This window comes from Haliotis rubra, unplaced genomic scaffold, assembly GCF_003918875.1.
Source record: "Haliotis rubra isolate DU_JTF1 unplaced genomic scaffold, ASM391887v1 Scf58, whole genome shotgun sequence".
In the NCBI taxonomy this organism is placed as follows: domain Eukaryota; kingdom Metazoa; phylum Mollusca; class Gastropoda; order Lepetellida; family Haliotidae; genus Haliotis; species Haliotis rubra.
The window spans coordinates 1389159-1406262 of NW_025767279.1; the positions used below are offsets into that span (position 1 = coordinate 1389159).

At 40.7% G+C, this 17104-nt stretch overlaps 1 protein-coding gene across 6 annotated transcripts in view; it reads left to right on the forward strand.

Annotated features, from left to right (window-relative positions):
- The window catches only part of LOC124254735 (atrial natriuretic peptide receptor 1-like), a 733848-nt gene extending 716936 nt beyond the window's left edge, over positions 1 to 16912 (forward strand). For all 6 annotated transcript variants that reach the window (XM_046688579.1, XM_046688578.1, XM_046688581.1 and 3 more), the window contains 9 exons: positions 2548 to 2719; positions 4915 to 5064; positions 5694 to 5817; positions 6376 to 6444; positions 8903 to 9077; positions 9578 to 9676; positions 10008 to 10099; positions 10504 to 11062; positions 12360 to 16912. In XM_046688579.1, coding sequence (XP_046544535.1) covers positions 2548 to 2719; positions 4915 to 5064; positions 5694 to 5817; positions 6376 to 6444; positions 8903 to 9077; positions 9578 to 9676; positions 10008 to 10099; positions 10504 to 10590 — 968 coding nt within the window. In that variant the 3' untranslated portion in view covers positions 10591 to 11062; positions 12360 to 16912. The remainder of the gene's footprint in view (positions 1 to 2547; positions 2720 to 4914; positions 5065 to 5693; positions 5818 to 6375; positions 6445 to 8902; positions 9078 to 9577; positions 9677 to 10007; positions 10100 to 10503; positions 11063 to 12359) is intronic.
- Positions 16913 to 17104: the final 192 nt, after the last annotated feature.

Genomic DNA, 17104 nt, shown 5'->3' on the forward strand with positions numbered 1-17104 from the left:
TCAATCTTGTTGACAGACAGAGAGCTTGGTAAAGGTTTGGGAAATCTTGTGTATATCAGCAACGACACATGAGAAAGGGAAATAGTATAATTATCAGGTGTTGACGTGGCATGCTGCTCTCAAACAAACTTATCATGGTAATGAGGATGTCTATTTTGGGCTGGTATGTCTGGAACTTAATACTGGTATGTTAGTGTTAGACAGCAATGACTGACTGACTGACTGACGGAGTTTGGTTTTACGCCGCTTTTAGCAATATTCCAGCAACATCACGGCGGGGGAAACCAGAAATGGGCTTCACACATTGTACCCATGTGGGGATTTGAACCCGGGTTTTCGACGTGACGAGCCAACGCTTTAACCATTAGGTTACCCCACCGCCCCTAGACAGCAATGAATGAGCTGACCAAACACTGAGAGCATATATACTAATGCAAATTGATGACGGAACAGAATGTCCACTATGTACCAAATACGCAATGTATTTCATTCAGTGATTTATTTTGTTCAGTTGGTTTTATTGTGTTCAACGATGTAGGTGGTTCGGTATGCATACTATCATGCACTGGTTCGCTATGCAAACCTCCCATGAAGAACCCGGGTTAGAATTGATCTTCAGTAACCCATGCTTGTCGTAAAAGGTGACTAACGGGACCGAGTGGTCTGGCTCGTTGACTTAGTTGGCACAAGTCATCGTATCCCAATTGTGTAGATTGTGCTCATGCTGTTGATCATTGAATTGTCTGGTACAGATTAGATTGTTTACAGACCTCCGCCATATAGCTGGAATATTGTTAAGTGTGGCGTTAAACAATATACAAACCAACCAACCAACCAACCAACCAACCAACCAAAGCTATACAAACACTACTTACGATCAGGCTGTCCTTGTGTAGTTTGAATTTCGCTGGCTTTGGCTCAAGTGAATAATTTTCAAAATGTTTCGTTATTTGTTTTCACGAGCATGTATCGATCGAAGTAATTTCGCAAGTGTCAGCGTATTTCATAACGATGTGTCAGTCCTCGTGGTATTTCAATGTGATATAGTTACTGCACTCATCCAGCTTTGATTCTGTAATAAGAAGCTTGCATGACGCTGTCCATATAGAAACAGTGACGTCATGAACAACTAGAGACGTCATGCTACAGTATTTAGTAGCACCATTCCGTGTCGCTTTAACTACAGACGAGCATTATGTATATGTATGATCGTAAATAACTCAATACTTTCCACGGTAAACAAAATATTTATTGCTTGTGGAGCAAAAAGTACCAATAGGTTATAAATGCAACAAACAGTGGGACTATCTACTTTTGAAAATAAAATGAACATCTGTCTTAGAAAAACAAATATGAACACGTTTATGGAACTGATATGCAGCCAATTCAAAATGTTGGGTTTGTTTGACTCCCCCCTTACACACACACACACGCACACACACACATGCACACACACACACGCACTTCTAATACATTTCCTTGTGCATCAGTTTATACAATTTAGTTTCTCACACGTCACTTTTACTGATCGTGTATGTTGCTAAACACTGCTCCAATACAGTTGTGACTGCTACTCTTTCATGTGCTTGCCCGATGAATTATACTTAATTGATTACTTACAGAGTTTGTCATTCTTGTTTTTGTAGAGTTTCATATACATTATTTGATGTTATATGTAACAAATACGACCTTGTTATGCCGTAGGTTTCAACATAATGACTACAAATACTTGATGTTGAAATTTTACTTATGACAAAGTAAATGTCAAACATGATTTTGTAAGAGCAATAATGAGAACGGTAATGTGATCTTTGGACCATTACCTTGGTATATTTATACACGATGTTATAAAACTTACATATAATCATATACGTCACAGAAATGGATGTAGTGTCATTAATCGTCTCCACTTTGAATTAACAATCACAACTTTGCTTATCGTAAGAGGAAACTGACAGTATCACATGGGGAGACAGGGAACTTTACATTTCATCAACGAAACACAGACAAAATCGCTCTGTCAAATTTAACAAACTATACCCACAATGTTGAGTATGTTTCAAATCAGTTAGTTTCGTAAATGACATATGAATATCAAAACGTGTTAATGAGTTTGTAGATCCAGCTATTGGCGAGAGAATACGTACATAAAGCATCTTAACTGCAGAATGCAATACACAATTACACAATGATAATAATTAGCATTAACATATGTGCATGTGTTTTGTGAATTCTGCTGATGAATCTGTTGGCATTGGTCTCTCCATGGAGATGTAGGAATCTATCTACAGCTGCCAATGGTTATCGTTAGAAGGGTCAAACAAGATCAGGTGGTCAGCTCGCTGTCGTGGTTGATACATGTCATATCTCATTTTCACAGGTCATTTCTTATTGTATCATTATACGTATAATACGTATATACGTCCAGACCTACAGTCGTCATGTAGCCACGATATTGCTGAATGCGGCATTAATCAACAGACAAACATACGTTATCAGGGAACTCTGGAGGAATGCACGTAATAATGTTTAATGTCAATATTTCAGATATATATGAAAAGCTGAAGAACGGGGTGCGGCCATACTTCCGACCCACGTTAGAGGAATATGACTGTCCGTGTGACGAACTTGCTGATGTCATCAAGAGATGCTGGGCGGAAGACCCGGCCGAGCGACCCGACTTTACGGCTCTCAAATCGATCATTAGAAAACTTAACAAGTAAGTATCTTGGGTGCATATCAATTCAGTAACTTTGGAATGCAAAAAGATGAACCGTCAACGCCAGAAGATAACCAGTCCCCATTACCCAACAAACCGATTCCATTGAAAAGTATATGGACGGGTCACTGAAAATCAGTGCTGAAATATAGTGTTGACAAAACACACAGGCCGTTGGTATATTTAAGTTGCCTAATTGCGTGAAGATCCAGATTAGGGTTGATCTTCAGCAGTCCATGCTTGTCGTAAGAAGCGAGTAACGGTATCAGGCGGTCAGGCTCCCTGACGTTGGTTGATGTTGATGCCAATGACTGGATTGTCTGGTCCAGCTCGATCATTTACAGACCTCCTGGAATCTTTCTAAGAGTGGCATTAGACAACACACCAGCCAACAAAACAAACAGAGCCCAGCGATATATGCCTGAAGGCATTGCAGTACAATCCAAGGGACGCAACTCCTTTCGAACGAAATCCACTCAGACATAATAGATTCAATTTGCTGTCGACTGGTCAGCGACGATCATGGGCTCAGTTTGTCAAAACTAGATGTAGGTTATGTTAAAAGTAAAAGTATGTGTACGTTATATAATTAGGATTGGATGACACAGACAATCAAATGCATTAAAATGTCCTACTGGCGTTGTCATATCAGATGAAGAATAACTGTCTCATTACCATCATAGTGTGTCCAGGTTTAAGTCCCACCAACCAACATGTGTTATACGAAATGATAGGAATAACAATGCTAAGAAAGATACTTTGCCACGGTGATACAGCATGATTGAGTGTGATACAGGAATGTCCTTGCCGTGGGAGCAGACTTTGTGTCGGCCTGTATGAATCTCGCCCCAGCAAGTCCTTGTCGTGGGAGCAAACTTTGTGTAGGCCTGTATGAATCTCGCCCCAGCAAGTCCTTGTCGTGGGAGCAAACTTTGTGTAGGCCTGTATGAATCTCGCCCCAGCAAGTCCTTGTCGTGGGAGCAAACTTTGTGTAAGCCTGTCTGAATCTCGCCCCAGCAAGTCCTTGTCATGGGAGCAGACTTTGTGTAGGCCTGTATGAATCTCGCCCCAGCAAGTCCTTGTCATGGGAGCAGACTTTGTGTAGGCCTGTATGAATCTCGCCCCAGCAAGTCCTTGTCGTGGGAGCAAACTTTGTGTAAGCCTGTCTGAATCTCGCCCTAGCAAGTCCTTGTCATGGGAGCAGACTTTGTGTAGGCCTGTATGAATCTCGCCCCAGCAAGTCCTTGTCGTGGGAGCAAACTTTGTGTAGGCCTGTATGAATCTCGCCCCAGCAAGTCCTTGTCATGGGAGCAGACTTTGTGTAGGCCTGTCTGAATCTCGCCCCAGCAAGTCCTTGTCGTGGGAGCAGACTTTGTGTAGGCCTGTATGAATCTCGCCCCAGCAAGTCCTTGTCGTGGGAGCGAACTTTGTGTAGGCCTGTATGAATCTCGCCCCAGCAAGTCCTTGTCGTGGGAGCAAACTTTGTGTAGGCCTGTATGAATCTCGCCCCAGCAAGTCCTTGCCGTCGGAGCGAACTTTGTGTAGGCCTGTCTGAATCTCGCCCCAGCAAGTCCTTGTCTTGGGAGCAAACTTTGTGTAGGCCTGTATGAATCTCGCCCCAGCAAGTCCTTGCCGTCGGAGCGAACTTTGTGTAGGCCTGTCTGAATCTCGCCCCAGCAAGTCCTTGTTGTGGGAGCAATCTTTGTGCCTGCCTGTATGAATCTCGCCCTGTGTCGGCCTGTCTGAATCTCCCCCCAGCACGTGCTTGTCGTGGGAGCAAACTTTGTGCCGGCCTGTCTAAATCTCGACCGTACCGGCCTGTCTAAATCTCGACCGTGCCGGCCTGTCTGAATCCTGCCCGTGCCGAGCTGTCTAAATCTCGACCGTGCCGGCCTGTCTGAATCTCGACCGTGCCGGCCTGTCTAAATCTCGACCGTGCCGGCCTGTCTGAATCTCGACCGTACCGGCCTGTCTGAATCTCGACCGTACCGGCCTGTCTGAATCTCGACCGTACCGGCCTGTCTGAATCCCGCCCATGCCGGCCTGTATGAATCTCGACCGTGCTGGCCTGTCTGAATCTCGACCGTGCTGGCCTGTCTGAATCTCGACCGTGCCGGCCTGTCTGAATTAATGTGTGTGTCATGTCTTGTTACCCAAAGAACATTAAGCAACTAGCGACATCATTATGTTTTCAGGGACGGCGACAAAGGGAACATCCTTGACAACCTGCTGTCTCGGATGGAACAGTACGCCAACAACTTGGAAGCTCTCGTGTCGGAACGGACAGCTGATTATCTGGAGGAGAAGAAGAGAGCGGAAGATCTACTCTACTCCATGCTGCCAAAGTAAGTTCCATCAACAAAATGGAATGTTATGTGTTGATCAACCTATGTCCACATTAATAATGACCATCTTTACTGTATGCTGCAATGGACAATGAAGGTGTCAGTTGCCACAGTTTATTACGAGCCTTGCCTCCACCAGGATCCGCTGATCTTGAATCAGAAGTACGAATCTCAATCTGTCAGCGATTCTTCTGTTCTCCAAGACTGTTCTCCACATTAAGCTGACACAGCGTTTATTGTCAAAACTCAGATTATGTTAAAACCAACTTTACACACTCGTGGAGAAATTAGAGCTAAACGAGCTTTCATACTATTGTATCGTTATTGTAGTTCCATGTATAGTGTCTGACTGAATTAAAGTGGTTTACAATTTATCAATATCAACATATTAAACTGATGTAAAAAAGAAAGTATACAGCGATGTTTGATGGTGGCTGGACACGAAAGGTAGCTTGGAACAAACTAGAAGCTGTAGTAATTGTTCTTGATACCAGGGAATCTACAAACACAATGGCCGGACTTCGGATCAGGTCACTTTGACATAATTTGCAACCATTACTCCATCAAAATGTTGAAACGCAATTACACAACAATCAACCTTCTGTGTAGAACTCATTTCTTGGTTCCAGGGAAGTTGCTACACAACTTATACGTGGCAAATCTGTCGCGGCTGAGAACTTTGAATCTGTCACAATCTACTTCTCCGACATTTGTGGCTTCACAGCGCTGTCTGCAGACAGCACGCCTATGCAGGTTAGTACTCCACGACAAGATGAAGCATGGCAAACAGACACTGTTCCATTTGCTTCACAGACTCTAAGTGCCTATCTTGGTTGATTTCTTAGAATGATATTGGCTACCAGTCACTGCAAATGGATGACTTTGCTCTAAGGATTGTGTTGTTTTCAGCATCAAGTTGGAACAGAGGGCTCTTTTTCAAATTATTGTTTAAGGGCTGGAGATGGGTGGATGGAGATATTGCTGACTCAGTCGGGGGATAGTAATATGTTTCAGAGAGACAATTTAATGGGCAATTTACTAGGGGTTGGAGGAGGATTACATCTCATTAGTTTAATTTTGGTCATATACTGACGGAATGCAATAATAATGGATAAAACATAGCATTGTGTTTGTTTCCAGGACTCATGTACCTACAGTGATATTCTGTGTACGATTATGAGATCAAATCTTTAACCTTTTATTTCCAGTACTTTGGTATGTGGTCGATCCAAATGGATCCTCCCTTTCATCATTTGTTAACAGAATAATTTCATATGAAAATAACATTGTGTGATTTCTCTCTGTTTGCAGGTGATCGATCTGTTGAATGATCTGTACACAACCTTCGATTCCATCATTGAGAACTTTGATGTCTACAAGGTATGACATCTGCCCTCCATGATAACACTGGCATAATGCGATACACATTTTGACACATGATAATTTCAATGTGCGTCGTCGCTGATCAGATTTCTGTTTAAACAGCATCTGTTTATGTTATGATTACATAATGTTTTGCTGATTATCGCACTAACCATTATAACCATGATGGTATGTTTATTCATATTATTTTGGTCCAAACAACTTGTTCAGGATATGTGTGATCATTAACAGTTGCGATTCAGTTGAAGCATGTATATTTAGTAGGACTAGATAAATTGATATGTTTCAAGTTCAGTAGTGAGGCGAATAACAATTTAATATTTGTTACGGCCATAGGGTTGTACTGGTAAAAAATATCCAATTTGTATGGAGTTGTGTCCCTTGATATATATTCTGGTCTACATGTTAGCGTCAATAAGGAAAATCCGTCAGCAGCATTACTGCCTAGTCAATAAGATACTGCCTAGTCAATAAGGTGCTGCCTAGTCAATAAGGTGCTGCCTAGTCAATAAGGTGCTGCCTAGTCAATAAGGTACTGCCTAGTCAATAAGGTGCTGCCTAGTCAATAAGGTGCTGCCTAGTCAATAAAGTACTGCCTAGTCAATAAGGTGCTGCCTAGTCAATAAGGTGCTGCCTTGTCAATAAGGTGCTGCCTAGTCAATAAGGTGCTGTCTAGTCAATAAGGTGCTGCCTAGTCAATAATGCTGCCTAGTCAATAAAGTGCTGTCAGTCAATAAGGTGCTGCCTAGTCAATAAAAGTACTGCCTAGTCTAGTCAATAAGGTGCTGCCTAGTCAATAAGGTGCTGCCTGCCTTGTCAATAAGGTGCTGCCTAGTCAATAAGGTGCTGCCTAGTCAATAAAGTGCTGCCTAGTCAATAAGGTGCTGCCTAGTCAATAAGGTGCTGCCTAGTCAATAAAGTACTGCCTAGTCAATAAAGTACTGCCTAGTCAATAAGGTGCTGCCTAGTCAATAAGGTGCTGCCTAGTCAATAAGGTGCTGCCTAGTCAATAAAGTACTGCCTAGTCAATAAGGTACTGCCTAGTCAATAAGGTGCTGCCTAGTCAATAAGGTGCTGCCTAGTCAATAAGGTACTGCCTAGTCAATAAGGTGCTGTCTAGTCAATAAGGTGCTGCCTAGTCAATAAAATAAAAGGTGCTGCCTAGTCAATAAGGTGCCGCCTAGTCAATAAGGTGCTGCCTAGCTGCTGCCTAGCCAATAAGGTGCTGCCTAGTCAATAAGGTACTGCCTAGCCAATAAGGTGCTGCCTAGCCAATAAGGTGCTGCCTAGTCAATAAAGTACTGCCCAGTCAATAAGGTGCTGCCCAGTCAATAAGGTGCTGCCTAGTCAATAAGGTGCTGCCTAGTCAATAAGGTGCTGCCTAGTCAATAAAGTACTGCCTAGTCAATAAAGTGCTGCCTAGTCAATAAGGTGCTGCCTAGTCAATAAGAAAACTGATGCCTAAGGTTAGTCCGTAAGCTTCTTGACTGAGTCAATAAGGACACTGCCTGAGATTTATAGTAGGTAGTAGTGTTACTCCCTAATACATAAAAAGTTGAAATCAATTGTCTCATCTCACATATACAGAAGAGTTAATTGATTGATTACATGTTCATGTTACATGAAAACCTGAAGACATGATAAATGTGGATTATGTATAAGAGCATGAACTGGAATTATGACAACGACTTATTATGACAATTTCTCCCACTTCGTTTACACTTACATCTCAAAGTTACACACATTGCATTTGATGTACAATAGCATTTCTGCATGTCCTGACAACCAAACAAAGATTCTTTCCTCACAGTGTGTAATAGTACACACAGTTGACACATCGGATTCACTAAGAAGCTGTTGTTTGGCAATACCAAACTGATTTGTCTTGTATCGTCCTTTCAACTGACCATGTCTAGTGGCGATACTACATGAATCGTCATCGTTCACGTCTAGAATGTACCCAATCAAGTTTCTCATGTCCCCCTTGCCTCGATCGAACTCTGGAATGTTAATGTATATTTGTTCAGCCTGTTTTGACATTGCATCTCTTTGTACATTTTCTGTCAATTTCAGATACTTTTTCAAATAGGAACTACGAGTTAAGCCCCTTTGTAAATATACCAGAATAAATAGTTGTATTGGCGTCCTTAAAGCAATCTGTACAGGGACGGTTTTGCAAGACCACAGAGTAACAATTCAATGTATCAATGCTTTTTGTCATTGGGCATAAGTGTACAGTTACAAGTATAGAAACAAAATAGGTTCGGCATAGGCGATGCAGACTTCGTTATATCCGCAGCTGGCTGTGCAGTATTCAGATACTAAGTGAGTGAGTGAGTTAATATTTAACGTCACATCGGCAATATCTCAGCCATATCGTGACGAAAGCATCAGATACTAAGTGACTAATGTGACAATCAACACAATCCTCTCACAACCCACGTTATACTTTCAGGTGGAGACAATCGGAGATGCATACATGGTGGTGTCTGGACTTCCGGTTCGGAACGGAACCTTCCACGCCAGAGAGATTGCTCGGATGTCGCTAGCCCTCCTTAATGCTGTGATGTGCTTCAAGATCCGCCACAGACCCAATGACCAACTGAAACTTAGGATAGGAATACATACAGGTACCTGACGACCGGTTGCTTGACAAAGAAGTCTGTATTAACAAGGTTTCAGTGTTAGCACTAGTGAAGGGCCGAAGGGCAGGACATATTTGCCTTTTCCTGAGCACATGGTATATTCATTACGACCAGTAGGCACTTGGAAGAATTGTTCTCAGGTGTTGAGGATATATTTTCACGATAACTTGTGGACATCCCATATAAAACCACAAATACATTTTGATACAGCTTGATTTGAACGTTGTAACTGAGTTGAATACATGTAGTGTGTGTTTCATCATAAATGTGAAAGGTCATATCCGATACTGTAACGATGAAGACATTATCTTCCATTGGTGGGCATTTAATCATGGGTATATTGTTGTAATAACCAATTGTACCTTATCGGATCCTGCAGAATTCTTGTACTTTCCGCTGTCTAATTAGCTGGCACGTTGTGATATACGCTGTTAAAATGGGCTTGAAACCCAACTCCCTCACTCACTCACTCTTCACTCATGCAGGCTCCGTGTGTGCGGGTGTGGTCGGTTTGAAAATGCCCCGGTATTGTCTGTTTGGGGATACTGTCAACACCTCTTCTAGAATGGAGTCAAATGGACTACGTGAGTAGTGAAACAAATCAATAACAGAAACAACAACATAAATATAAACAATAACAACATAAATATAAACAACAACATGAGTCATATTAATAAAATCAATAAAGCGAATCGTATTGTATCATCGAATGTTTAAGTGATTACACATTTCCTGTGTAGAGATTCCCTTGTGCGGTGAATATGATCAGAAATTACCTAAAAGCAAATAGGAACAAGTATTTGTTTAACTTGCACGATGTATTTGCATTTCTGTTATATTATGCATTCTTGTGATAATATACCATGTATGGCATTGTATGTATTTATAACAAACGTCTATGTTTATGTTTTTCAGCTCTAAGAATACACGTTAGTGATTTCACGAAACAGGTGCTTGATGAGTTCAAGACCTTTGAATTAGAATGTCGAGGTGCAGTAGAAATGAAGGTAAGACAATGAAATAAAGCTGGCATCATGTGTTTTGTATGTGAGTGTTTAAGGTTTACAATCAAGACATGAGTGGATTCCCATCTTTAGACCCATCTGCACAGAGATTGGGTGGCCATGTCATCATGTCTATAAACGTATCCACATTGCTAAAGCTGTCAATCACTGGGTTGACAAATGTGACAAGTGATTCACTCACTCACGTGACGATTCACTCATGATTCCGTTTATTGCCCATGTAAGCATAGAGTGCAGCTCATTAAGGTGAAACTATTGGCGGTTTGCAGACTGAAAAATGAGATTATTTCTTACCACTGCATCAGAAATATTGCATCGATTTGTGACAATCACATGACTAATGTTTAAATATTCTCCTTCACTTTCTCATTGAACTTTGTTTACAGGGCAAAGGTAAAATGACGACATATTGGCTATTAGGAGAACGTGAGTCTGCTGACAACACGAGTCCTCTGAGGGCCATTGCATCATGACGTCATTCGTGACGACATCAATAACGTCATATCAGCTGACAAGCAATCTACGAGTGTTGCAAGTTGTGCATATATAACTGTAAAGGAGAAGTGTGAAAGTAAACAGAAATGAAATGGTTCAACGCCACAGTGCTCATTGTGGATTTGCCATTGTGTATTAGACAGGTGGCTGTATTGTGCAAGTTTCTGCGAAACTTTCGAATATTTCAACTTTGATGATTATTTTTCATTTTGGCTGAGAAGATCGTAAGTAGTTGACGCTCTGTCTCCGAAGTGTGACTGGTTGCATCAAGTGCCGCGACGACGTTTCACCATTCCATTACTTCTCGTGTTCACTGAATGACTGACAGTTGTGAGTGCCTAATGAGAGAGATCAAGGGAAGAAATGTATTCATGTTGACTATTTCGGTGGTGCCTACACGCTTGAAATAGACGTTAAAGTGTGGATCTAATCAAGTGTAATCATTTGATGGTGGGTATATTCAACTGCTACATTTATAAAGTGCTAAATAGGAACAATTGAGCATTCCAGCTTTCAAACAGCTTCGGCTGTTAGGTTTCAACAAGTAGTAGACTCACACACGATACAGTTAAATTATATGCATCAGTAGCAACCTTTATGTCTGATGCAATTCCAGATTGTTACGTGTACAACATGTTCCTGTGATATTGTCAGCTGAACAATTGACTAGCCTTTGCGTGTGTTTGAGACTGGTGCCATCGGTGGCACAAGACTGGCTTGCCAGTTTACGAACGCCTGATATCAACACTTCATGACAGTGATTTAGAATCTCATATTGATGTTATAGGTTTCTTATAACTATGTAATCGTGTCTCCCGTGTTATTTAATAGACAGGATCTGCTATCCACAGTTCTCTGTGTTTATGATCCCTGGTATGGCCCCTGGTTATGTACATTGTTCCCATGACCAAAGCATGTTTTTGTAACTGTATTCAACATTTAACCAACATGATACCGCCGAAACACGCTTCATTCCAACTTTTTAATACGTCACAGATGTCTTCACTCACTACTTCACTGCACTATTGCTGATGCCACATTATATGTAATTTCAGAGTACAAAGACTTTTTTTCCCTTGAGAGTGACATATTTGTTATTGTGTATTTTGAAACCATTGACAGAGAGATATCTCATTATTATGTCAGAGGTCAAAGCTCTATTGTTAGCTGCAGATTTAGGATCTACTGTGATGTAAGTGAGGGTCCAAACTTAGTTATCTCCCTTTTACAACTGCGAATACAAGCTCCTCCCCAGCACATGACTCTCCTTATCCTGGAAGCTCCAGTGGCTGTGAGGTACTTGGTTGCAATCATTGTCGTGTAGAGACATGTGTGAGTGAGTGAGTGAGTTAAGTTCTATGCCGCACTCAGCAATATCCCAGCTATATGGCGGCGGTCTGTAAAAAATCGAGTCTGGACCTGACAATCCAGTGAGCAACAGCATGAGCATCGATCTGCACAATTGGGAACCGATGACATGTGTCAACCAAGTCAGCAAAACTGACCACCCGATCCCGTTAGTCGCCTCTTACGACAAGCATAGTCGCCTTTTATGGCAAGCACATGGGTTGCTGAAGACCTATTCTACCCTTCACGGGTCTGAGACATGTGTGTAGGTCAACAAAGGATACACACATTCCAGCTCACTACCGTCACATGTCTCTCATGAAAACTCTTCAGTTTACTTAATTAACATAACTAGGAAAAATGAAAGCTAACATTTTAATTATATTTCCTTTTGTTCCAGATATGACTGCTTCCATACCTTCGCCATATCAGCGATGATGTTATTTGTCCCAAATCCACAGAGTCTGTCAGTGTCTTTCAGCTTCATGTGCATATCTTAGTGCATAGACCACTTGTACATTTCAGCATGGCGTCACTCCTGTCTCCAACAACCGAGACATGAATGTAAATCTATGTACATAGATACGTTTATTTCCAATCTGGATCTGTTACTGCTATTTATTGTTAATAACACCACACACGTCTCATATATAAACATATCATTTTACAAAGATGGTATTTATAATCCATACTTTGACGTATCCCATAGTGGTTGATATTTACATCTGTCTGTGTCTATTTCACTATCACTATGTTATGTACAACTGACTAACGGGTCATTTACCATGTAGATTTCACGGTACTTAAACGCGTGCCTATGACATTTGCTTGAGATCGCTGTGATCGTTATTGCTGACATTTTACACATACAAATCCACGTCTAGCCGTTGTATTAGTTCAAATGTACATATGAATGTATAGTGATTACATTTCGTACAAAGTTCGTTCAAAACCACTTTTTGAATTAATATTTTTAATAAACAAACCACATGACGAGTGTTGTATTCCAGTCAGGGAGTTTTGTACTCCTTTGTTGATGAGAGATATCAACTCAATACCGATGATTTGGTTGACGGCTCAAGTGCAGATGTGATAGCCTTCCTGCTACTGCTTATGATATTGTGTCATGACGTTAGTCTGAAATAGTAGTGTTTATTACATAATAGTTGATGCATATTTCTTGAAGGTTTTCGTATATCGTTATTCTGGATTATACCATGTTTCATCTGATTACTGTGTTTATGAATCCTCTTTATATGTATACTTGAAAAATACAATAAATATGTATATTTCACAAAACATCGTGATTGATATGTGTCACATGATCAAATGATATTTAAAAATATTTAAGCTGTACATAATTATGCTTTTGTATTTATTTTGCTTCATGCTCAATGATTATTTATTCAATAGAACTGTACATACCTGGATGTGATTTCCTATCGGGTAGATACTGCTTTATAATGAAACTGCTTATTCTGACAGTGAAATCCATTTGTAGGTTGTCGCTTATGTGCTGTGTGTGTCACTTGTCAATCAAGCATAAGAAGGTGTGGATTTCATGTAGATATCGCTCGTGCTGTATTGAGGCCCCCGAAGCAGCTAAAATCACTGTTTGCTATCGTGTTTCAATTATATCCACAAAGTAGGCATCCTTCGTGATTCAGTGTATCATATTTCAATTCTGTTATGATTCATATGTTGGAACCATTCGAAACCAAAGCTTCGTTTCAAGCCCGGTTCAAATGACATTATGCTGCAAAGCCTCTTTGTTGGCGAATGAGTCCTTGGTGTTTATTATTAAAGAAGGGAAATTCAAGACCCTAGACAATGGATGATGCAAAGATGGCGCAACCGTGGGGATTTCATTCTATCAAAATATCATGATAGATCCAGTTGAGATGCTTCAAAACGGAGCATGTTTCCATGAATGCACAAAAAGACAGTTTGGGATATTGTAAAGGGAGGTGGTTGCATCCAAACTTCACATGACCAAGAGAATATATTCCACTTTGAGTACTATTGTGCAATAGCAAATTGTTTTTCCCCATCTACAACTTATAATAACATCCTAAAATCTTACTCAGTTCATACTTTGCTTCATAATTATACAGTAAATTTGAGTATAAATATTAATCTAAGAAGAGTACCGTTATGTGAATATCTACTAGTATAATCTATTGACACAGTAACGGTTTAAATGAAATTCTACTGTATATCTTAATTTCGAACTGTCCAAATATTGCAAATATATTTTCCTGGTGTTCCTTAGCTAAGGGGTATCACTATTTAAGCTGCAGAACAAGCAAATACATTCACAAATCTGTACTTCGTTAGATTTTGTGAAACAATGAGATGATATCGTAGAGATATGTTATCTTGTATATGTTCTCTCCGTGCCATCGACTTCAGACAGTGTTAAGTGGAGTTTGACATGCTTACTAGAATGTTGTCTGAAAACACGACTGTCACAAAGATCAGGATACATTGCAGAAATTGCGATACATATTTCTATTTTTTGTGTCAAAAGATCTTATCAAGCTATTTCGAGGTTCAACATAAAATGACCAAATAAACAGTATGGAATCCACACGGGATGCGACTGCGATTCTTTAGTGTCTGAATCCTGTAGGAGTATAATCCTCTGATTCCTGTTAGTTATGCCATGAGTGGTACAAGAGTCACAAACCTGCTCAAACGAATACGCTTACCCTGTAGATGGTACTGACCATTCGGTCACCCAGTACATGGTGCTGACCAATCAGTCACCACTAGATGGTACTGACCAATCAGTCATCCAGTAGATGGTACTGACCAATCAGTCACCCACTAGATGGTACTGACCAATCAGTCACCCAGTAGATGGTACTGACCAATCAGGCACCCAGTAGATGGTACTGACCAATCAGGCACCCAGAAGATGGTACTGACCAATCAGGCACCCAGTAGATGGTACTGACCAATTGGTCACCCAGTACATGGTGCTGACCAATCAGGCACCCAGTAGATGGTGCTGACCAATCGGTCTTTTCACTGCGACTCTCCATAATGTGTGTTTTTGAGTGGGTGGGCAGTGGGAGCGCTAAGACCATTCAACAAAGATTGATTCCTGCAGGGGTAACTATGTGTCCATTCTTCAAGAGTTTAGAGTTGCAATTATTTCTGTTTCTTAATTAACAAAGACCCTTGCACCAACATAACTCACAGATCTCAGTTCAATACCTGGGACATTTCTATTGTTGAAGAGATTCCCTCGTTCCACAAAATAATCTTAATTTTACAGCTGCTATTGTTCCTGTCTTTAGATGACTATTCTAAATCTGACGCATCCTTGACCAGAATGGTGTCCAATGCATTTCGTTATTTTAACACGTATCATATGTCCTCGTGTTATTTCAGATGAACACTTGCCATGCTTTTGCATGCGTTTGTGACTAGTGTCACTGGTTAGGAATGAACGCTTTGCACTTTTCACCTTGTCCATTCTATTTTAATGCAATTTGCCATCGCAAAGACCTTAGTGTATGCGACATGTATTTCATAAAGTTTCTGCAACCATCAGCAGATTTTGATTTGTAGCTATTGCTGGTAGTACAGGTTTTCAAGCATGGCTATAAACACTGAGATTACTTTGTGGACTGACATACATACCCTCCCTAAACGCTAAACAGAGAGATCGTATTTCAAGCAGAACCTTTTACATAACACCAAATGAAAATGTAAAAAAGTGTTTTTTATCCGTTTTTGTTGCCGTATGTAGATCAAGCATACGTACGTATATGTGTTTGTAAATTCCAGTGTTATTATTCTCCAGTTCATGTGTGTGTACGAGTTGATTAGAAAATGTTATATTTTGCATTTTAGTGCTACATCATGTATAATACCTTCTGACCACATCATAGAACGGACAAGAACCGCTGATATATATGCTCAATTCGGGCTGATGATAGAGACAGCACAGCCCTAATTGAGTGCTTAACTTTTGATGAAATCACATGATATACCAGAGCTAGAGTGCAAAGGACGGTTGAGGAATCGTGACGGTGGGGTAGTCGAGTGGGTAAGGCGTTCGCTGGGCACGCTATCAACGCGGATCTGATTCCCCACGTGAGTACACTGTTTGGATCCCTTTTGTGATGTCCCCCGACACAATATTGCTGGAATATTGCCAAAAGTGGCACAAAACCATACTCCCTCACTAATTACAATCACAGTAACAAGTGCAATCTGTTAACATATTTTCTTTAGATGCGGTTCGGGAGCGAAACACTGACCACGGTTTCAGGGCAGGAGCACCATCCACTAGACCACCAGTAATGTTAATTGTAATTGCAAGTGTAACGGTCATTCCTGTATCTTGTCGAGGACGATGAATTAATCTCATTGTACGTGTAGCTGTGATGTTTTCATTCACGATTTCATCAGGAGATGACGAATTCAGCTGGTTCTTACTTCTGATGATATAATATATCCCCAAAGTTTGTTGGATTAAAATTTGAAATTTGAGTTTGTATGGTGAGAAATATGATTGAAATGAACGCCCGCAGTTAATTTGTTATTCGATAACCTCTCATATGAAATCCCAATATCCATACTTATTTATTTACTGTTATTTGAAGGGCTCCGTGCCACAAATCTGTGGTAGGCGACTTCCTTACTTTAACATACACTTACCACTGTCGTTGTACTACGGTGAATTTGTGGAACGGGCCCTGGGTATTCGCAGTGATTTTGTGCATTGTGATATTTTCATGTCACATGCAGTCCTGACGTGTAAAGCTTAACTGTTTAATTATGAACATGACATGCATAATTATTATTTATTGGATGACTATTTGCTTTACTTTGTCTCACTGTTACATCCTAATCTCATTGTTTTAGACATTGTGTCTGTGATAGTTTATTAACAAAGAAATCAACTTATGAAGAATAAAGTATTGATGTTTTTCATAATCAGTGTTCCTTCTTCACAAATCTTTCGTGGCATGTGATGGTCACGTCGTCGAAGGAGCCGCTGTTAGCATGCAGATTTGTCTTCCTTTGGTACACCAGAAACCCATGATCGTGAGTTCGAATCCAAGTTGGAAATGTTTCCAGATTTGTCAGCTCCATGCTCCATCTTCCCAAGAAAAGAAATCCAATAGC